This window comes from Sebastes fasciatus, chromosome 8, assembly GCF_043250625.1.
Source record: "Sebastes fasciatus isolate fSebFas1 chromosome 8, fSebFas1.pri, whole genome shotgun sequence".
Classification (NCBI taxonomy): domain Eukaryota; kingdom Metazoa; phylum Chordata; class Actinopteri; order Perciformes; family Sebastidae; genus Sebastes; species Sebastes fasciatus.
The window spans coordinates 5,794,161-5,816,952 of NC_133802.1; the positions used below are offsets into that span (position 1 = coordinate 5,794,161).

Here is a 22,792-nt window from a genome sequence, read left to right on the forward strand (position 1 = left end):
ACCTTTCAGCATATTGTAATTCAAGTGTTCTGAGAGAAAACTAGACTTCTGCACCTCCTCATGGCTCTGTTTTCAGGCTTTAGAAAATCTAGCCCGCGACGGGAGACTTTGACCAATCACAGGTCGCCTACATAGTCCCTCTATCGAACGAGGTCGCTCGTACCATAGGGCAACTGTGGCTCAGGGGGTAGAGCAGGTCGTCCACCAATCGGAAGGTTGGTGGTTTGATCCCCGGCTGCTCCGGTCACATGTCAAAGTGTCCACTTAACCCCAAATTGCTCCCAAAGGCTTAGCCATCGGTGTGTGAATGAGTATATAGATTTGATCCTGACGGCAGCATGTCAGCATACACTGACGGCAGAGGCTGCCATGGAATGCAATGGATACCATGCAATGTGAATGCTGACAGAGTGTAAAGCGCTTTGAGTGGTTGGAAGACTAGAAAAGCGCTATAAAAATGCAAGTCCATTTACCATCTACATACAAAACTAAATATTTGTTTCTTTCTATTATAAAATGTTGTCAGATGGAGGGGTGCAACACGGCATAGGTGGGTGGTAGAGGGGCAGGCACCCCCCCGGACTTGTGTGGAGCTGAGCTCATTGGTGGGCCTGACTGTTTGCTTCCATATCAGCCACATGAAAGGCAGTGTGAGAAGCAAACACATTAAAGCAATCTTTAAAGTCAGTTTCCCCCATACGCTTGAAGTCATGGGATGCCGCCTGCTGATTATGTGATGGGTTGATTTCAAAGGACTGACACAGGGCCATAACATTACTGCAAATAGAATAGCAGGATATACTTTCTTCAAAGCATGAGGTCCACGAGAGGCAGTCGGTAATATCTCTGGTAGAAATAGGTTACCGTTTATAGTAAGAGTGGATTTACAGGATTTTTGTGTGTAATGTGATCAAATACCTTCATTTCTCAGTTATATTATTAACTCGATCAGCTACAGTCAGTTTCACTTTTCTTTTTAAGCTTTCCGTTATTGCCAGGAGGCAACCTCTGTTAATGAAAAGTGAAGCCAGTGCAGAAGTGCCTTAAACTTGCATTCTTTCTAATAGCCAGCAGGGGCGACTCCTCTGGTTGCAAAAAGAAGTCAGATTGTATAGAAGTCTACGAGGAAATGAGCCTACTTCTCACATGATTTATTACTTCAGTAAACATGAGTTCATGGTCTCAATCGCTAGTTTCAAGTCTTCTTCAATACAGCATGATGTTCATTTAGTAAATTATGCTCCCATTTAGAGTCAAATAGACCATAAAGCAGGGGATGCTTTAGGGTGTGGCTACCTTTTGATTGACAGGTCGCTACCACGGTATTGTCCGATCTGGGAGTTGTCCTTGTTTTCGTCTTATGTTGTAACATTCTGGTTGCCTAAAAATGTCTTATTCGGCGTTCGTTTGTACTTAGCTTCACCATCTCGTGTCACTTCTGGTTCCAAAAAACCAAGATGGCGACGGCCAAAATGCCGAACTCAAGGCTTCAAAACAGCAGTCCACAAGCCATTGGGTGACGTCACGGTGACTACGTCTACTTCTTATAGGCTGCACAGTCTATAGTTCTCGCACATCACAAGCAGTTTCAATTCCCTCTCAAAATCCAGAGTATCTTTTTTTAAACAATGGCTCCTTGTTTTCAGAAAAAGGTAGGCAGGTTTCTCATTTCTAGTCAGTAATTTTTCTGGACAAAACACAGCTGTATCTGGCAGATTTTATCACTGTAGTTAGCTAGCTAATTAAGCTAAGCTAGCTAATTGAGCCTTATGATTTGGTTAATTACACTGTCTCTGGCTGACTTTTTAATGTTTCTGACTCGTTATTGAGTGTTTCCATATATTGATATGTTCGGTCATGGTAATGTGATTAATATACACTATTTGTTTTTTTCTATCCAAACATAAGTGTAGCTTTGTAATATGGATATTACATGGTAACCTATGATGTGCACAATAGGCTTGGATGATTATCTAAGCAGTATGTGAATGATAAATCCACCGTAATGGACTGAAGAGGCAGCGTTGTAATTGCATTAAGCACTAAGGCATCTTTTTGCAGTGTGTGCTTGATTCTTTTAAAATGCAACAAATATGTACTGGCTTTTCATTTTTTCATTTCCATAATTAATTTACACTTCTCAGACTTCCTCTGGAGCACTGAGGAATGGTGTGATGTCACGCTGCCATCGAGTACCAGGCCTGTGCTGAAACTATATATAGCACCATGCTGCAGACTGAAAACAGTTCTATTAGTCAAATAAATGCAGATAATCTCAGAACTATAATGGCATCGTGAGCAGAAAAAAAGAATAATCAATGTAAAAAAATATCTACTTTAACTTAAGATACAGTTGCATAGTCTGATGACACGGCAGATTAGACTGTTGTCAGGCTATTAAATAGGCGTTATCAGTCTCAATAAGTCCCATAGATGTGGGTCAATAATACTACAGCCAATATTAGGTTTTGTCATCTATTCACATGGTAGATCACAGAAAGAAGGTATAAAAGAACACGACAGCGACCTCTATTGACCGTAGTAATTCTGAGAGAGCAGAAGCAGAAGTCAGACGCTGTAGTAGAGACAGAGTGAAACTCCATATTGGGTGGAGGTGGGGGGAGGATGGATGGGACAAAATACAGGATTTTCATAGAGGTGTGTTGGGGGGGGGGGGGGGGATTCACCCACTGTATGTATCGCAATTTTTTAATGCCAGAATCGATATATTTGCTTCATTTGAGTCTATGCGGAGGTAGAAGGAAGTTACTGCTTTTATTGTTGTAGTCCGAGTAAAGTGATATCCATTCTGTATCCGTCAACCAAAACAAACCGCAGAAAGCAGAAAACGGCGGAGGGTCTGCGTGGATACGACCTGCACCCTCACATATTAAATCCAATGTGGTTAACACTACACATCCTGTAAAGTATGGAAACACTTTGGGTTTCATTCATTGCAGGAAAAGCAGAGCTAGACATCACGGCTAAAGCTGCATGCTAACTCCGTCATGGACAGGAAACGTTATCGTATTGCGGTAACGTGCGGTCAAGCCAGCCGTCACTCATCTCCGTGGTCAAATCGACAGACGCTACAACTGTAGAGCACCCACATACTGACATTTATGTTAAATGCATTCAAACGGCCCCGATGGAGCTGACCATGGATGTATAAAGAGGACGGAGCTGATGGGAGAGCTAGAGACGGACATGGTGAAGTTAGCGGAAGTATACACGTGTGACTACGTCTGATTTTCAAAATAAGATGTTAAAGGGATATACAAAATACATATATGGAAATAAGATTGATTGGATTATATTCACCAGAAGTATAAAACATTACATGTCCCTTATAAATTAAAAAGAAAATACCACTAATTTGTGAGGGAAACGTCTTTATTCTTTGATTTTTGGGTTGCTGGAAACAATTTAATAAATAATTCCTGACAATGACTTCAGGACATCTGTGACTACATACATGCGGAAAATCAACCATTTTTTTTGTATTCATTTAGAGATTTTCCAAAGTAAAAGTCCCTAGAAGTGTATGATTCAGCTTTTTCTCATGGTCTAGTGTTAAAAAAGATAACAAAAATCGCAATAAATAATACTTGTAGAATCGCAATACTTAAAAATCGCAATACATATCGAATCAGCACCCAAGTATCGTGATAGTATCGAATCTGGAGATGGGAGTATCGTCTCAGTCCTAGTTTTCACCCAGGAGACTGGAGTTTGCATCCCGTTTGAAACCAACAGTGTGTAGTTGTCTTGTGTTCACAAGTGTAAGTTTCACTTTCGCTTTTGAAACGTTATTTTAACACAAAACACACAATGTTTTTCCCTGAACATAACTAAGTGGTTTTGTTGCCTAAACTTAAAGAAGCCTTTTTGTTTGTGTTCAAAACGTAACATTTCATTCAGTTTTACGTGTTAGAACGTGTTGCTTTTAAGTTTCGCTTTCACTTTTACAACGCAGTAGGCGTAGTAGGGCCCCTAATGACCCACATCCATGGTGCTTATAGCGACCGATAATGCCTATTTAATGGCCTGATAACAGTCAGTCGAATCGGGTGGAAGAAAAGTCCGACACAAATCGGAGAGACTCTCCAGGGAACAATGATACTTCGCTAAATTATGTGGTGGCCTGCTGGAGGCTGAGGAGCTCTTTCAGCCTCCAAATGACTGATCCTGGACCACGGATACATCACGTTCCCCTCTTCGCCTGCCTTCCTCCTCCTCCTCCTCCTCTTTCCTCCCTCAGTGAGACTGCCAACAGATGAATCCTGCCAAGTGCCTCCCCAGGAGAAGTGTGTGTGTGTGTGTGTGTGTGTGTGTGTGTGTGTGTCTCTCTAAATCTGTGAGAGTCTCTGTGCATGTGTGTGTGTCTTTCCACTTTGATGGCAACATTGGCAGTAATGTGTCTAATGGAAGATAAGCAACACTCTCTCAGACAAGTCTTCACAGCCAAGCACTTCCCCCAACATCATCATGCTGAGTGCAATAGAGGGAATACTTTCTCCCCCCTTCATCTCTTCCGAGCACACACACACACACACACACACACAGACTACACCCATGCAAAGACACAAACACACACGGAATACGAGAGAGTGACGGTTTGGATCGCCTGTCTCAAAGCCGCCTTTATCATCTCTCACACAAAGTTCGCAGAGCCTCACACACACACACATACACACACGCACACACACCCGGCGGGTTGGATGATGAGTCCCGGAGATGAGTTTTAGTCACGGAGGGACACCTCAGAGAAAGTGTAGCTTTGGATCGCCATGCTCAAAGCTGCCCGCAATCATTTCTCCTCCAAAGTACGTCCCCACACACACACACAGACATACACACACACTCGCACTACACACACACACAACAGTGAAGTGCTTTGCAAGAGAGTGAAGGACGAGCGCAGCAGAAGGCACTTCTAGAGAAAGACAGAGGGAGAGTCCTTGACTGCCGGCTGACCCCGCAGCTTGTTTGTGCCGATTTTGTAGAGAACGTTCTGATCGAAAGGGGAAGAAAGAGAGGAGAGGATTCAGAGTTAATTTTACACATCCTGCAAGCGTGCAGCGGACACCGAAGGTCTGAGTCCACATTGTCAAGCAACGACTACCTGAACTGCTGCTAAGGGTTAGACTGATAAATGGGCTGATTGTATCGGATACAGCCAGTCAGTGTTGTCCACTTCCTCACTCGCCGCCGCAGCTACGGTATACGACTGTAAGCTGGAGTGAAGTTTATGCTCCGGGCATATTCCATTAATTCTTTCACATTGTTCTATTATTTCTCTGTGAGTTTATTATTAATTTTCAGACCTATCGTTCTGCAGAGCTGTTACACTACTATTGAACAGGATGTCTCATCTGAGCTGCAAACCCTTTTCCACCTTAATAAAAAAAATGAAAGAGTATTAAATACTTGACAAATCTCCCTTTAAGGTTCATTTTGAACGGATAAAACGTGAAAACAAATTTATTAAATATTTTAATCCATTGACAGCCTTACTGTGCACTAAATATATACTGTTTATATATACAAACACACACAAAACCTTCTACATGATTCTCACTGTCATGTGGCAGTCCTTGAAATACAATCACTGTGATGAAGTATACATAATGTGAATCACTGTTGAATTGCATCAGTGAACGGTGGAGAGCGGTGAAATCAACACCCATTAATATGAAAATGTCATGGATTATTACTGTGAGTACACTTTGCTCATGAAAGGATATGCAGACAAAGCCGGGAGACGCGTACAAGATTGATTTTTAAGTCCTGAAGATAGCTGTGCCGAGGTGAGGTGCAACGTGCGGAGACATGGTGCAGCTACAGTAATAATTTCTCTCCTCTCTGTAGTTAATCCCAGGCTGCCCTCCAGCACTTGTCTTCTCAGTGAGGAGTATATACCGAGGTCAGGACCTAAATACATCGGCTCTACCTACCGCTGAGCGCCAACAAGCTTTAAAACTGTCAGCCTGTCCCTCTCTCCTGGGCTCCCTCACCCTCGTCCTTCCTGTTTGTTCTGACACCTTCCTCCTTCTATTACTGGATGTCTCTTTGTGTTTACACACAGCAGCAGACAGACAGAGAGAGAGTTAAAGAGCCCCAAGTATCTTAAGTGTGAAATAGATTCAGGCCACATCTCATATAGAAAGTATCAAGGCAAACTGGGTGTCTATCGACTTTGCACAGACAATTACATAGGTAGAGGTACTGAATGTGCTTATATCAGGTGTAATCTCTCTAAATTGTTAGAAAATAGGGAGAAATGTCACAGTGTCCCCGAATCCAAGAGAATATCTTTGAAGTAAGGGTCATCCGAACAGAAAAAAAAAAATCACAAATGAATAAAGGTAGTTACTGGATGTAACTTCAGTTCTATGAGTACGAGAACTGCAGGGAGAAGAAGAGGCAGTGAGACGTTTATAAAAATGCAGCGCAGTGACAATACAGCCATTTCATGCACCAGACATATATATATATATATATAGCGTACCTGCCGATGCGCATTCCAACACGCGTTGTACCCGTTCCTATGAGTCAGCCGTCACTCTGTTTGTCTCTGTTAAAGGGACTGTACACTGATAAACCTGAGAACTGTACAGTAACGCTGGGCTTCATGATCAAAGAAAGTTTTTGTATAACATCAACAATTCTGTTCATTCTCTCTCTCTCCCTCTCTCTCTCCTGATGGATGCACTAAAAGTGCAGAACGGTAGTATTACACTCAGGCAATCTGCAATACATCCAAAGAAGGTGTCAGCATGGGAAGAGCAATGGCTCTTGATAATGTTATCATAATGTTAAAAGGCATTCAAACAAAGTATTGTCTTACATTTTGATACTAAGATTTTCATTTCCAAATGTATATCGGTTCCAAATATAAGTTATCGGTCTACTTGATAACTAATAATTGGTATTGGCCCTGAAAAAAACATATCCAAAATAGGGATGTCCATAATTAACCGTTTAACCGTTAACCGACATTAAGCATTTTAACCGATTAACGCTATCGGTTAAAACGGTTAAAAGAAATGTTAATAATTAACTCAAAAGCTGAGCGGCTCAGAGGAGCGGCTCGTCACTTTAAGGAGAAAAGCCGGTCCACCTTAACAACCCACCTTAAGAGGCGGAGCCGGAGTTGCAGGATACAGGAAGTTGGCTCCGGTCTCTGGCTCGCTTGAGTGGAGCGGAGGAGTTGTAGTTTCATAGCATTTATTCACCGACAAATACACTGTACACACACTGCTACACCTACGATCACAGCTAGAACGCCACCAACAACCTCACACTCACCGCCAACACACACACACACACACGGTCTGTTGGAAACTCACTAAAGTTACGCAGACTACGTGTGCGGCGGCGGCGAGCACGAAGCCTCCGGCAATGCTACAGCTGCTAACGTAGCACAAATACACACACTGTTTGTTGGACACTCGCTAAAGTTATGCCGTGCAGACACACAGCTGACAACCTGCTAAACTAAACGTGCGGTGGAGACTTTTACTGGGAAAGTGGCTGCATGTCCGTGATACTACACGCAGCATCGTAGATGCTAAGTTAACGCTCCCGGACGGTGAACTGGGGACTCCCGTCAACCAATATCTGTTGTGGTGCTGCAGCCGGTACGAGGCACAAATCTTGTCGGTTAACGGTTAATAATCGGTTAACGAGGATCGGGTATCGGTTAAGAACATTTTTCAAAATGAGCATCCTTTATCCAAAATCTCACATCATCTCTTCATCATTTTATCAGTTGTTGCCGGCGGAGGCATAAAAAATGAATCATTGCTCTTACTTTACGTATCATTCAAATTGTCTTTGTTACAAAATCTCTCTGCTCTCCGGGAACCATCACCTTAACGTGGTGGAGAGGTTTGTGTGTCCCTATGACCCTGAGGGCTGTGTTGTCTGGAGCCTCGTGCTCCTGGTAGGGTCTCCCATGGCAAATTGGTCTTAGGTGAGGGGCCGGACTAAGAATGGTTCACAAAAAACCCAATGACGACACGAGGCAGAGGAGGAGTTACCCGGCCCGGAGGAAGCCCGGGGCCCACGTCTGGAGCCAGGCCCAGACGGAGGGCCCGTCAACGAGCGTCTGGTGGCCGGGCTTGCCACGGAGCCCGGCCGGGGATACCCCGAAAAAGGAACGTGGCACCCCCCTCCTCTCCATCCTGTGGGCTCACCACCTGCGGGAAGAACCGCTTGGGTCGGGTGCGCTGCCACACGGGTGGCAGTGAAGGCCAGGGACCTCGACGGACTGGACCCGGGCGGCAGAGGCTGGCTCTGGGGACGTGGAACGTCACCTCTCTGTGGGGGAAGGAGCCGGAGCTTGTGCGGGAGGTGGAGCGCTACCAGTTGGATCTGGTAGGGCTTACCTCTACGCACAGCCTCGGTTCTGGAACCGTACTCTTGGATAGGGGTTGGACTCTATTCTTCTCTGGAGTTGCCCATGGTGTGAGGCGCCGGGCGGGTGTGGGGATACTCACAAATCCCCGGCTGAGTGCCGCTACGTTGGAGTTTACCCCGGTGGACGAGAGGGTCGCCTCCCTACGCCTTCGGGTTATGGGGGGGAAAACTCTGACTGTTGTTTGTGCGTATGCACCAAACAGCAGTTCGGAGTATTCGGCCTTCTTGGAGACCCTGAATGGAGTCCTGTATGGGGCTCCAGTAGGGGACTCCATAGTTCTCCTGGGAGACTTCAACGCGCACGTGGGCAACGATGGAGACACCTGGAGTGGCGTGATTGGGAGGAACGGCCTCCCTGATCTAAACCCGAGTGGTCGTTTGTTGTTGGACTTCTGTGCTAGTCATGGATTGTCCATAACGAACACCATGTTCGAACATAAGGATGCTCATAAGTGTACGTGGTACCAGAGCACCCTAGGCCGAAGGTCGATGATCGATTTTGTAATCGTATCATCTGATCTGAGGCCGCATGTTTTGGACACTCGGGTGAAGAGAGGGGCGGAGCTGTCAACTGATCACCTTCTGGTGGTGAGTTGGGTCAGAGGGTGGGGGAAGACTCTGGACAGACCTGGTAAGCCCAAACGCGTAGTGAGGGTGAACTGGGAACGTCTGGAGGAGGCCCCTGTCCGAGAGATCTTCAACTCACACCTCCGGCAGAGCTTTTCTGGCATCCCTGTGGAGGTTGGGGGCATTGAACCCGAGTGGACGATGTTCAAAGCTTCCATTGCTGAAGCTGCGGCGGTGAGCTGTGGTTTTAAGGTCTTAGGTGCCTCAAGGGGCGGCAACCCTCGAACACCGTGGTGGACACCGGTGGTCAGGGAAGCCGTCCGACTGAAGAAGGAGGCCTTCCGGGATATGTTATCTCGGAGGTCTCCGGAGGCAGTTGCAGGGTACCGACGGGCCCGAAGAGCAGCAGCCACTGCCGTGACGGAGGCAAAGCAGCGGGTGTGGGAGGAGTTCGGAGCAGCCATGGAGAAGGACTTTCGGTCGGCACCAAAGTGCTTCTGGAAAACCATCCGGCACCTTAGGAGGGGGAAACGGGGAACCATCCAAGCTGTGTACAGTAAGGATGGGACACTGTTGACCTCAACTGAGGAGGTAATCGGGCAGTGGAAGGAGCACTTTGAGGAACTTCTGAATCCGACCAATACGCCCTCTATGGTAGAGGCAGAGCTGGAAGCTGATGGGGGACCATCATCAATTACCCTGGTGGAAGTCACTGAGGTAGTCAAACAACTCCACAGTGGCAAAGCCCCGGGGGTTGATGAGATCCGCCCAGAAATGCTGAAGGCTCTGGGTGGGGAGGGGCTGTCTTGGATGACACGTCTCTTCAACACCGCGTGGAAGTCGGTGACAGTGCCTAAGGAGTGGCAGACCGGGGTGGTGGTTCCCCTTTTCAAAAAGGGGGACCAGAGAGTGTGTGCCAATTACAGGGGTATCACACTGCTCAGCCTCCCTGGTAAAGTCTACTCCAAGGTGCTGGAAAGGAGGGTTCGGCCGATAGTCGAACCTCAGATCGAAGAGGAACAATGCGGATTCCGTCCTGGCCGTGGAACAACGGACCAGCTTTTCACTCTCGCAAGGATCCTGGAGGGGGCCTGGGAGTATGCCCATCCAGTCTACATGTGTTTTGTGGACTTGGAGAAGGCATATGACCGGGTCCCCCGGGAGATACTGTGGGGGGTGCTGCGGGAGTATGGGGTGAGGGGGGCACTTCTCAGGGCCATCCAATCCCTGTACGCCCAAAGCGAGAGCTGTGTTCGGATCCTCGGCAATAAGTCGGACTCGTTTCCGGTGGGGGTTGGCCTCCGCCAGGGCTGCGCTTTGTCACCAATCCTGTTCGTGATATTCATGGACAGGATATCGAGGCGTAGTCGGGTGGAGGAGGGTTTGCAGATCGGTGTGCTGAGGATCTCATCGCTGCTTTTTGCAGATGATGTGGTCCTGTTGGCATCATCGGTCTGCGACCTCCAGCACTCACTGGATCGGTTCGCAGCCGAGTGTGACGCAGTCGGGATGAGAATCAGCACCTCTAAATCTGAGGCCATGGTTCTCAGCAGGAAACCGGTGGTTTGCCTACTCCGGGTAGGGAATGAGTCCTTACCCCAAGTGAAGGAGTTTAAGTATCTCGGGGTCTTGTTCGCGAGTGAGGGGACGATGGAACGTGAGATTGGTCGGAGAATCGGAGCAGCAGGGGCGGTATTGCATTCGCTTTACCGCACCGTTGTGACGAAAAGAGAGCTGAGCCGGAAGGCAAAGCTCTCGATCTACCGTTCAATCTTCGTTCCTACTCTCACCTATGGTCATGAGGGTTGGGTCATGACCGAAAGAACGAGGTCGCGGGTGCAAGCGGCCGAAATGGGTTTCCTCAGGAGGGTGGCTGGCGTCTCCCTTAGAGATAGGGTAAGAAGCTCAGTCATCCGTGAGGGACTCGGAGTAGAGTCCTTGCTCCTTTGCGTCGAAAGGAGCCAGTTGAGGTGGTTCGGGCATCTAGCACGGATGCCTCCTGGGCGCCTCCCTTGGGAGGTGTTCCAGGCACGACCAGCTGGGAGGAGACCACGGGGAAGACCCAGGACTAGATGGAGAGATTATATCTCTACTCTGGCCTGGGAACGCCTCGGGATCCCCCAGTCAGAGCTGGTTAATGTGGCCCGGGAAAGGGAAGTTTGGGGTCCCCTGCTGGAGCTGTTGCCCCCGCGACCCGATCCCGGATAAGCGGTTGAAGATGGATGGATGGATGGACAAAATCTCTCTGATGCAATGAAGCAGCTGTTCATGTAGCTACTTTTTTTAAAAGCTAGTGCTATCAATTATTTATTCCGTGCCACTTGGATCTATGCCCGTATTAGCTGATGTAGATAACAGTGTGTACTATATACTTGACACAGTAATGAAAAACTCCAAAAACTCATTATCAGCACAACTGACTTTGAGATTTTGTCACAACAGTTGTTCCTCTATACTCGCTGCTGCGACGGTGTCTGGAACCCCACTATCATGTCAATACGCCGCCGTCAGAAGTGAAGTGCGAGCGAGTGGGAGGCGAGGAGCAGACGGGGACATTTTGGTGTCTAATTCTGCAGAAGACTCGAGTAAACCCCACAAGCTGCTGCTGAATGTTTGCCAGTGATACTGCATTGGCCACTGTTAAATCTTTAATAGTCTAACAGTGGTGTGATGTCACCGCCTCGGTGATCCAGTTCGCTTTTAGTGGAAGACCTATTTTTCCCCCTCGCTATATTTATTATACAACACAAACATCTTTAGAAAAGGGCATTTAAGGTGATAAAGACGGGGTTGTGAAGGAGGCTTAACCGTCGCAGGCTGTGATTGCATCTGTGCCAGGCCCGGGTTTATATTCCTCTCAAATACTAGAGGAGCAGCCATGCCTGAAGCCTTTCAAGGTGGTGCAGCAGCCATAAAGGATTCTGTCTTCCCTGAATGGTAAATGATTCACCTGTTGAATTGGAAAGAATGGTTCAAATCCAATCTAATAATGGGAGTCAGAATGAGGCGGTTTCTCTGGTGATGGAGGTCAAAACAGGGTGAAGATATAAGACTGGCCTTTAGTGATGGCTCCCCGGCACGGATATGTTTCCTTTAGTCCAGTCACTAAAGACAAAAATACATTCTTAAAGCAGCAGTAGGTAGAATTGGAGCAAATATGATTTAAAAAAGTTATTTTTATAAAACGGTCACTATATCCTGACCAGTGGAGGGTGGTCCATAGAGGCAGAGGAGGTTGCTCCTCCTCAATTTCTTTGAGAGGCAAGAGGGAGATCAAAATATTAAAAAGAGTAATTTGCTGAAATAAGTCATTACCAAATCTCAGTATCATTTGTAAAATATTTTTCTCTCTTCTTTGGAAAAAATTAGCAGGACGCCGCCGGGGAGTGAATGGAGAGCTCCGCTCTGCTGGGAAAGTTTGTGACCCGGCCCCCATGTTGAGATCAGTTGAGGAAATACCAAGCACCACCCACCAGCCGGAGCAAACTTTCTCATTTTACAGCTAAACAGTACACGATGTTTCTGAAAACATTTTATGCAAGAAATAGGCATTACAGTAAGATAATATTGATTCATATTTGATCAGCGTTGCCTAGTTTGACCGTTTGATCGGTGTTTGCGAGTTATTGACAGCTGCCTCCGTTGAATGAACAGCCAATAGAAACGCTCTCTCTCTGAAATGACCTATGATTGGCCAAAGTCTCCCGTTACGGTCTAGATTTTTTATAGCCTGAAAACAGAGCCGAGAGGAGGTGCAGAAGTCTAGTTTTCTCTCAGAACACTTGAATTACAATATACTGAAATGTTATTATGTAATTTTTGCCCAATGATGCCAAAAACATTCTGCCTACTGCAGCTTTAATGTGGTCAAAAAATTGAAAGATTTGGTATCGTTAGGCTGGAGAGATGAAAAAAAACTGTTATCCAAATGTCTGTTAGCGTTGCTCCTGTTGTCTCATTACAATCGTTTTTTCCTTTGTAAAGTTTAAGCATCTTATTGGCCTAACGGCTCATTTACCCCTCACTGATTAATTAAGGCAATTGATTGGCTGGAATAATCGCCTCGCTGGATAACCATGCCCTAATTAGGAGTTAATTGAAAAGTATCAACTAAAGCAGCGTCTAGGCATTATGAAAATCGAGCAAACTGTTTATTAATTTCTCTCACTTCCTTTTTCCTCACTGTTCTCTGTTCCAGCTGGTGGAGTGCCAGTGGAAGAAAAGCAGGTTGAATTACGACCCCCACGAGGCTCGGAAAACCACCGATACAAGCCAAAACTCGCAGTATATTCTCAGAAAAGCAAATGAAGGCGTTTGCTCAGTTGACCCAGTCCTCTTGCCATTTATTTGGTATTACTCACTGTGGTGTAGCCCACGCTGTGAAGTCACCTCATAACTATGGATGCCAGCCTAAAAAAGTTAAAATTTATTCTGCAAATATAAAGGTGTTAGGTTTTTTTTCACCGTCTTTATTCCTGAACATCTCATCACACTCGCCCTGCAAATCAACATACCTGTAATTCATCTGACAATCCTATTAGACTTAAACCTGCAGTAGGCAGAATGTTTTTGGCATCATTGGGCAAAAATACCACAATAACCTTTCAGCATATTGTAATGCAAGTGTTCTGAGAGAAAACTAGACTTCTGCACCTCCTCATGGCTCTGTTTTCAGGCTTTAAAAAAATCTAGCCCATGACGGGAGACTTTGGCCAATCACAGGTCATTTCAGAGAGAGAGCGTTCCTATTGGCTGTTCATTCGACGGAGGCATATTTCATCATATTTGCTCTAATTCTACCTACTGCTGCTTTAATTCTGTACTTCAGTATTATCAACTGTGTTCCGAATGTTTTACTAATTACTACATTGCAGGGCCACTTTATATTTCAATTAGGAATTACAGTACATGAATCTGCCCTCCTCTTTTCTTTCATTCCACCCTTCGGGACAAAACAAAAACAAGTGTATCTGCACACACTCATTTCCATAAAAATCCCATACACCCACTGCTAGAAAATATATCTCTTCCCACAAGCACATTATTCAGTTTGAAATGATTCTGTGTTATGGATGCGCCAACCTGCCGTGAGAGATTACTCGTATTGCTCTGAAAGGGGAGAAATACGGAATATTTGAAAGTTAAATACAGAGAAATCCTTTAACGTGACATCTGTCGTGCTCATGTGTACAAACCATGGTCACTCTTGTGATGCTTTATTACAGCATAGGGGTAGCAAAGAGACAAAAGATTAAATGGATGAATGATGATATGATATGATGGATGATGAGAATCCTAAGACCGGGACGGACACTGTCTGCTAAATCAACAGAAACCACCAGAAGCATCCCGGTGGGACTCCCATACGTGGCTGCAGCTGTCAGAACATCTAACCAGAGTTTTCAAGGAGTCAGCACTTGTTACGACAAAACCACTCAACATTTGAAGATCTCTGCTGGTGCAACCTAAAGACAGGACCCCCCCCCCCCCCCCCCCCTCCAGAGAGAACGATTAGAATTGTATATGACATCATATGTGAGGAATGCTACATTGATGAAAGGTGACGAGAGACCGAATGAACACTGGAAACAGACATCACCAGACTAAACTGGTCAGAGCATCAAGTGGACGGCCAGAGAAAGCTCAAGAAGGAAACCATCGCCAACACAAGAAACCATCTGTAAACTGGGTATAATCCCCCCCCATATATGACCAGCTGAGACCACAGTTCCATACTAAGGTCACACTACGACAACCGAGCCATCTCCATGACAACTGAACAAACTCCATCCACTGTTGGAAGCTCAGGGGGAAAAAAGTAAGTATGTAGAGCTTGAGTTAAAGGCATATTTCAACTTTTTGGGGGGGGAAATACACCTATTTCGCTTTCTTGCCAAGAGTTGGATGAGAAGGTCAATAGCATTACCTCATACTTGACCATTAAAAATGAAGCTAGAGCCAGGAGATGTTTAGCCTGGGAGCTCGGGATGTCCCGAGTATCTGTATCAGGGCCAACCCGGACATACTGGCTAAAATAAAGCTGATCAAAATGCGATCCTTTCTTTACTAAAAGCCTGCTAGTGTTTCTTCTCTCTAGTTTATCGCATCACGTCTTTTATTCATTAAATTTATTTATTCATACTTTTTTTTCACATCACATATCAATAAATAAAGCTCATCAACTTCATAGTTTTGAATCAGGACCTTCTGCAGTTGGATCAAGTAGTTCGTGAAAAACAAGGGGTGCAAGACCAGGCTACGCTGTTATTTAAATTTATTACACGGCTTTGTTGAATACTCCATTCTGATTGGTCAATCGCAGCGTTTTTTGGTCTCTTATTTCTTTATAGCAGACCGTTTCTATGTATAACAGACTGTGCTATGGGTGTAGTTCTGATGTTGGACGTGTAAAAAGAGGGATAATGTCCAGCAAGCATTATTTGTATTTGCGTCATTGTGGTGAAATATATAAATTATTTCACCACAATGACAGGCTCGCTGTACATTATCCATTACGTGTCACATACATATTTAAACAACATTTGGGTAAATATAAGTATTGGATTGGACTCAACAGTATCAACAGATACTCTTATAAAAGAGTATCTGTAAACTCTTGTAAATCTAGCAACTCACTTGCCCGAAAAATAATTAAACACATTGTTTTTTTCTAGAGCTGATGATGGAAGTAGCTTGTGAGCCATCTTGCTTCCTTCTCATCTCTGTTGAGAGTTGCACATGTGTGGTACCGATCGGGACTTGCGAGAAAATGGCAGCAGGTAACGACAAAGTTTAGGAGCTGAAGCACAAGTGAGCATTTCAATTATCCTGGAAACAGGAATTTAGTTGGGTGGCGTTACAGGATGTGGGCAAAACTCCACAATAAAGATTAAACATGACAATTAACCAGCCCAGTCACACAGCAGTTTGTGAAATAGTCACACAATTGTAATGTATTGATTTGTGTACATAGACATAAATTTCACATTTTTTTCGTGATGGTCAGCATGAAATCCGTTCGTATGTAAGCCACATAATTGTGAAACGGGAAGGAAAGAAAGCGGCGAAGGCCATGTAGGGAGGAGGTCGGGATGGATTGGTGCGGGTCAAAAAACACAGGAGCTCAGGAGACCGGTGTTCGTGTCCTGTGTGAAACCACAAGTCAAAGTTGATTTATTTGTCACATCATTTCCGTACTTAAGTTACAGCACTTCCAGAATTATTTTAACCCAAACCACGATCATTTCCTAAACCTAACTAAGTAGTTTGTTGCCTAAGCCTAACCAAGTCAATCTATTCCTAAACCCAACTAAGTAGTTTTATTTTGAAAAGACTGGAGCAGAAATTGACACGTGTTGCTGGACATTCGTAGGAAAACGCACAAAAAATACGCTGTTGAAAGTCGTGCCGAGTGTCACGAAAAAAAGGGAAATTGTGTCTGTGTACATGAATCAAATCGATTAAATGTTGTGACCATTTCAAGAACTGCCGTGAGACTGTGTTGAATTAACTTTCGTCTTTGTTTTGCGACTGTAATTTCCAAAAATGCTTTTTCCTTCTTTCTTTGTCAAAAAGACCTAAGGTTTCTGAGTTCTGCTTTCTCTGGACGATCCACTCGCTCCTTGCTGCTTCCAAACTCAACTCACTCTTCTCAAGTTTCAACTAATTGCTTTCCGTGGGTGCAGACATTATCATAGACATGATCATACCTGATGAAATCATTTTATTTGTGCAAATCAGCATCTCAATTAAAGGGAATACGACGCTCATCTACGTTGTTATCCCCGCTTTGAGATCTGATGAAATTCAGGTGTATTTTTAGATGAAAATTTTGCATAGTGCAGCTTAGTGTGTGCGATGGGATGGCTGTTAGAGGTTGCCTCAGTGCCAGGTTAAGCTGCTGGCAAGCATCTGATAAAAGTAGGTAAAAAGTTGGACCTACTGTAAGACTCGGTGCCTCAAGGGCATCGAGGCATTCAAACTCTCTGCCCGTCACACCTACTCATTCTCCTCCTCCACCTCCTTACTGTCTTCTCCAACCCACACAGACGTTGTGCTGCCAAACCTTCAGCGTGACACCTGTGGAGATTTGCCAGCCAGCCAGCCAGGCCGAGCCAAAGTTACCAAAACCAAACCGTGAAACGCTCTCTGTGTGTGTGTCAGCCTGTATGACGTAACAAAGTGTAAGCACCGGAGGCCATTTAGGGAAGCTCCTGGTGAGAGAAAAGAGAGACAGGATCTGAGGGAAGATTGTTCATTATAGATTTCATTGGTGCACTAAAAAAAGAGAATATCAACTTCCATCTATCAGCCAACATCACCTCTGGATGAATCACCCACTGATGTGGGGTGGGGGTGAGAAGAGAAGCACTGGTGGAGAGCTGCAGCTCTCACAGAAAACAAAAACCCTGCCAGTCATGTGCTGCAGGCTTCATCACAGACACCAGTTACATCTCATTAGAAAGGTAATCAGCCTCCCAAACATACAAATGGTCTGATCATCCACCTTTAAATAACATCCCACAAACCTTGTAATAAGATGGATGGACATGCACTGGTTGATCCATGCATTGCACAGAACTGAACTCTTTTTCATTGACAGCAAGGAACCACCACACACACAATGAAAGAAAACACATTAGTTGTCATGTGATCAGCATCAGCATCAGCCTCTCAGCCTGCTCTTTGTTTAATTCCTCCTCTGCATGTGAGCAGATGGCATCATCACCTATGCTGTCCTCTCCTCAGCACCCCCCCACCATAGATGAAGATGAATCGGTAGTGGATCACCTACCGTTCCCGGAGATGTGGTTCTCCACCTCTCCGTGTCCAGCGTGCCTCGTGGAGCCACTAAGTTGCATGTAGAGTCCCATGTAATGTAAACTCCCCAGCAGCACTCTGAACGCTCCCATGTCTCTTCTGGTTGTCTCTCCTTTTCTTCAGCCTCTCTGGTCTTCTTTCACATCGAGTGGAGGGAGAGCACGTCGGGGAAAAGTCTTTGTTGTTCTTATTTTAAATCCAGGTGACTTGTTTCTGGCGTGGAAGGCAGTGAGATAGATACCTGTGAAGGTTGAAGACAGGAGGAAGCCGCTGCAGCCGCTCTCTCTGTGTCTCCAGCAGACTGACTGACTGACTGACTGTGAGGCGCTCTGCTGCCGTTCAGTCCGCTCTACATGCGGCGGAGGGACTTCTCCCAGATGGGTAGTGCCGCGGCTTGCAGTGGGGGAATATCGGTTATGAGAGCGGAGGGATATTAGAAGCACATCAGCAAGCTTAAACTTTATTACGATGTCTAATATTTTCGCTAAGAAAAATGCGCTTTTATGAAACGACGAGAGACCAATAAAAGATTTGAAGCTCTAACGTGTTATCATTATTATGTTTTATTAATTTTATCTAAATAATAAACATGTTAGCATACATTGGAGTGCTCCATCGTTAGCTTATCAAAGTGTTTGCTAACAGGGTGGACAAAAAGTCTGCTACCCATAGTGTCACTAACTTGAAGTCAAATTAAAAATTATAAAATGTCATGACTTTTTTCAATGAGCAATGGGATCTTAAATTAACACACCATGTTCTGCCAAAGTTAAAGGTTGGGTTGTTACTGTCACTGTCAAGTGTTAAACTCTTAAACCTGCAGTAGGCAGAATATTTTTGGCATCATTGGGCAAAGATTCCATAATAACCTTTCAGCATATTGTAATTTAAGTGTTCTGAGAGAAAACTAGACTTCTGCTCCTCATCATGGCTCTGTTTTCAGGCTTGAGAAAATCTAGCCCCAGACGGGAGACTTTGACCAATCATAGGTCATTTCAGAGAGAGAGAGCGTTCCTATTGGCTGTTCATACAACGGAGGCAGCTGTCAATCACTCGTGAACTCCAATGAAGGGGTCAAACTAGGCAGCGCTGATCAAATATGAATCAATATTACTGTAATGAGTATTTCTCGTGTAAAATGTTTTCAGAAACATCTTGTAGTGTACTGTTTAGCTGTAAAATGAGAACGTTTGCTCTGGCTGGTGGGCGGTGCTTGGTATTTCCTCAACTGATCCCAACATTGCGGCGGGGTCACAAACTTTCTCATTTTACAGATAAACAGTACACTACAAGATGATTCTGAAAACATTGTATGCGAGAAATAGGCATTAAAGTAACAGAATATTGATTCCTATTTGATCAGCGCTGCCTAGTTCGACCGTTTGATCGGAGTTCGCCAGTGATTGACAGCTGCTCAGAGACGGCAAGGCTCCAGCTCGGCTCTGATTGGTTGTTTTCCTTCGGTCTGTGAAATCTTGCAGATGCCATTAGGAGTACGGGAGGACACCAGAGGAACATGATTTTTTTTTCAGATTACCTGTCTTATGCACTACCGTCAGGATATAGTGACCGTTTTATAAAAATAAGTTTTTTTAAATCATATTCCCTCCAATTCCACCTACTGCTGCTTTAAAGCAGTTTTATGTCTTTCACATTTGAGATTTTTCCTTTACTTTTTACTTACCTTTCCTTTTCCTTTACTCCTGTACCTTTAGTTTATATTTCCTTTTTTTGTCTGGAGAGTGTCTTCTGTGCACACAATTTTGCTCCAGCTTTGAATCCCATGCAGCACAGCTAAACCCCTGTTGTATCCAACTGACTGCCCCAACCAGTCTGAAGCACAGAATGGTTTCTAAAGAACAAAAGAGGAAAAATACTCTGCTCTTCAAAGTTCATTCATAGCAGAGTGTTTGGACTACAGGGGTATTAAGAGAGTCCTCTTACTGTAATAAACCGACTGGTGAAGGAACACAGCATCCTGTAGCTGTGGTGTGTTGCTGTCCGTGGTGCTGAAATGCAGTCTCAGTGTTGGTCGCATATTGAACGGTAGAAGATACAATTTCCAGTGACGAGCAGCACTATGATATGGGCTATTGGACTTTATGGAGTGTTTGTATAATCTTCATTGATCTTAAGCACTTTTTCCACCACAGGGCAGCATAGCCAGGGGGTATATGTCCACATTGTTAGACAAAATGATATACTGTCTGTCCCATTTATTCCAGAGGACACAACTCAGAGAAAGCCTTCTTATTACCTTTGCTAACCAGATTTCTGCATTCAATGCTTGAAACATTTCAAACATGTGATCTTGGGACTATGAATAGACACACATATAAATTCTCCAGGATTTTCTACATATAAGACATTACATCTGAGATTGCTTTGTTTTGTCTAAACAGATGGGGATGTATACAATATGTTGGTAGTATTTTCATTTGAATTTTAAAATGGGTTGATTTATGTTATGTTAGTATGTTTTTTACAGAGCAAAATGTGTTTTATAATATGTATTTGTTTGTGTGTGGGTCACACACAATTACAATTTAATCAACATCAGAAATATGATCTGATGTTCTTTTTCTAATAATCTAAAATGTGTCTTTAACTGCAGGCTATCCAGACCCCAAGACAGCGAACCATGTGGCTCTCCTTCCACGTTTAGATCACTATGCAGTGTTTTGTTTTTCCTTCAAACACAACATTGTACCCTCTATAAAAAAAATTGGAAGTTCTGCCTAATTTGTCCACAGTATTAGGGCTGTCAATCAATTAAAATATTTAATGATCGCTTGATTGTCCACAGTTATTCGCAATTGATCACAAATTAATCACACTTTTTTATATATTCAAAATGTACCTTAAAGGGAGATTTGTCAAGTATTTAATACTCTTATCAACATGGGAGTGGGCAAATATTCTTGCTTTATGCAAATGTATGTATATATTTATTATTGGAAATCAATGAACAACACAAAACAATGACAAATATTGTCCAGAAACCCTCACAGGTACTGCATTTAGCATAACAAATATGCTCAAATCATAACACGGCAAACTGCAGCCCAACAGGCAACAACAGCTGTCAGTGTGTCAGTGTGCTGACTTGACTATGACTTGCCCCAAACTACATGTGATTATCATAAAGTGGGCATGTCTGTAAAGGGGAGAGGTCAAGGGACCCCTTTGAAAATGGCCATGCCAGTTTTTCCTCGCCACAATTTAGCGTAAGTTTGGAGCGTTATTTAGCCTCCTTCACGACAAGTTAGTATGACATGGTTCATTATGTTTTATAGTTTCATATGATAACAGAATCTTCACTCTAGCTTTAAAACCGACAACCTAAAAATCGCAAGTTTCGTTAATGCGTTAAAGACATTAGTGGAGTTAAAACAAATTTGCATTAATGCGTTATCATCACGTTAACTTTGACAGCCCTAATTGTAATGTCCTGTTAATTAACACCACTCTTGTTATTCTGCTATAGGGGTGGAAAATAACACTCTGGGCTTGTTTGTAGACTAATATGCCACTGATCTTTACCGTTTTTCTGCACCTGCCAGACCCCCTGAAGTCTTTTGATAGAGGCATGTTTCACCTCACTGGGTCTCTGCTTTGAAGAGCAAACCTGGTATGTAACCAAACTTTGTGGATTTTTAGCAGAGCCAGGGACCTATACCGTAGCTGGAACCCATATCTGAATGTCAACACACTGATTGGATTACCTGACTCCAATTGCCCTCTTTAATAAAAGCCATTATCCCAGACGTTCATGTGTTGTTGTTTTTTCAGTCCGAGACACGGCCTTCCATAAAAAGATGAAGAAGAAAATTACACAAACTATTCCTACAACGTGTAGTGGACAGCACACAGAGAAACAACACAAAAGGGACAATATACTTGATGTTTTGTTTCTATTGCGGGCTGTGATGCCTTCATGATGATCGCCAACTGGTGGTCAGTTTACCTTTGGGGTGTCATTAGGCCCCATTTACTGGGGAGTGTGACTTAGTAATATTTTTCTATGTCCCAATAAAGCCATCACGGGGAATGAATGTGTTTTTGCAGTGTCCAATAAAGTGTAGTGAGTGAGAGTGGCCGATTCGGTGGAGAAAAACTTACCCAGCAGCTGAGCTGAGGACCCGACAGTTGGACTACGGCAGCAATTAACAGCTTTGTTTTGAGCCCATGAGTTTGAGTGATGACGGCTTTATGTGGGTGAGCTTGTTTAACTGCATGGCTGCAAGGCAGGGGGGGGGGATGATGTTGAGGAATAAAGGAAAAGTTTTAATCAGTTTCAGCTCTAAACACGGCTCCTATCTACTACCTGTATGAGCATGTTCATGGCTGAATATGTCGGCTCAAAGTCTGCTGGTTGGGTTTAGCACAGACACCTGGCACAAAACCGTAATCTCACCTGGTGGTGGACATAGTTGTGTCATAGTAGGTGTGCCGTACTTTCACTGAGGGTCGAATGGCCTAGTCACACCAGCTTTCATAACAGCACAATATCAGACCTAAAACGCACATCTGGGGAGTATAAATTAAAGATGTGGTAACACTTTATAATAACCATCATTTATAAATAATAAATTGATAATTACAATGAAACGATAATTAATAATGTTCTAATTATTAGTTACTTTATAAATTACAAATTGTATCATAGCTGATAAGAGACGATAACAATCACATTCTGATTACATTAGTAAAGTATTTATTAACAGTTTATTTTGGTGCACATTATAACATTTTATATACTATATTAGGTATTTGTTAGTGATTACCAAATTTGTACAAGATTTATAAACCTTTAAGAAATCGTTTGGAAAACCATCTATAAACATTACATAGATAGCTGGACCAGAAACCAATTATTAACCATTGACAAAGTATTAACCATCTATCTAAATAATGTTTAAAGATGCTTTGCAAAGTATTTATTAACCATTTAACAACGTATTAATTAATCATGATCTGC

The 22,792-nt window shown here is 44.0% G+C and overlaps 1 protein-coding gene across 1 annotated transcript in view; it reads right to left on the reverse strand.

The window, feature by feature from the left end:
* The window catches only part of LOC141772202 (V-set and transmembrane domain-containing protein 2-like protein), a 65,585-nt gene extending 47,471 nt beyond the window's left edge, over positions 1 to 18,114 (reverse strand). The window contains exon 1 of the mRNA XM_074642958.1: positions 17,786 to 18,114. Coding sequence (XP_074499059.1) covers positions 17,786 to 17,903 — 118 coding nt within the window. The 5' untranslated portion in view covers positions 17,904 to 18,114. The remainder of the gene's footprint in view (positions 1 to 17,785) is intronic.
* Between the last annotated feature and the right edge of the window lie 4,678 nt (positions 18,115 to 22,792).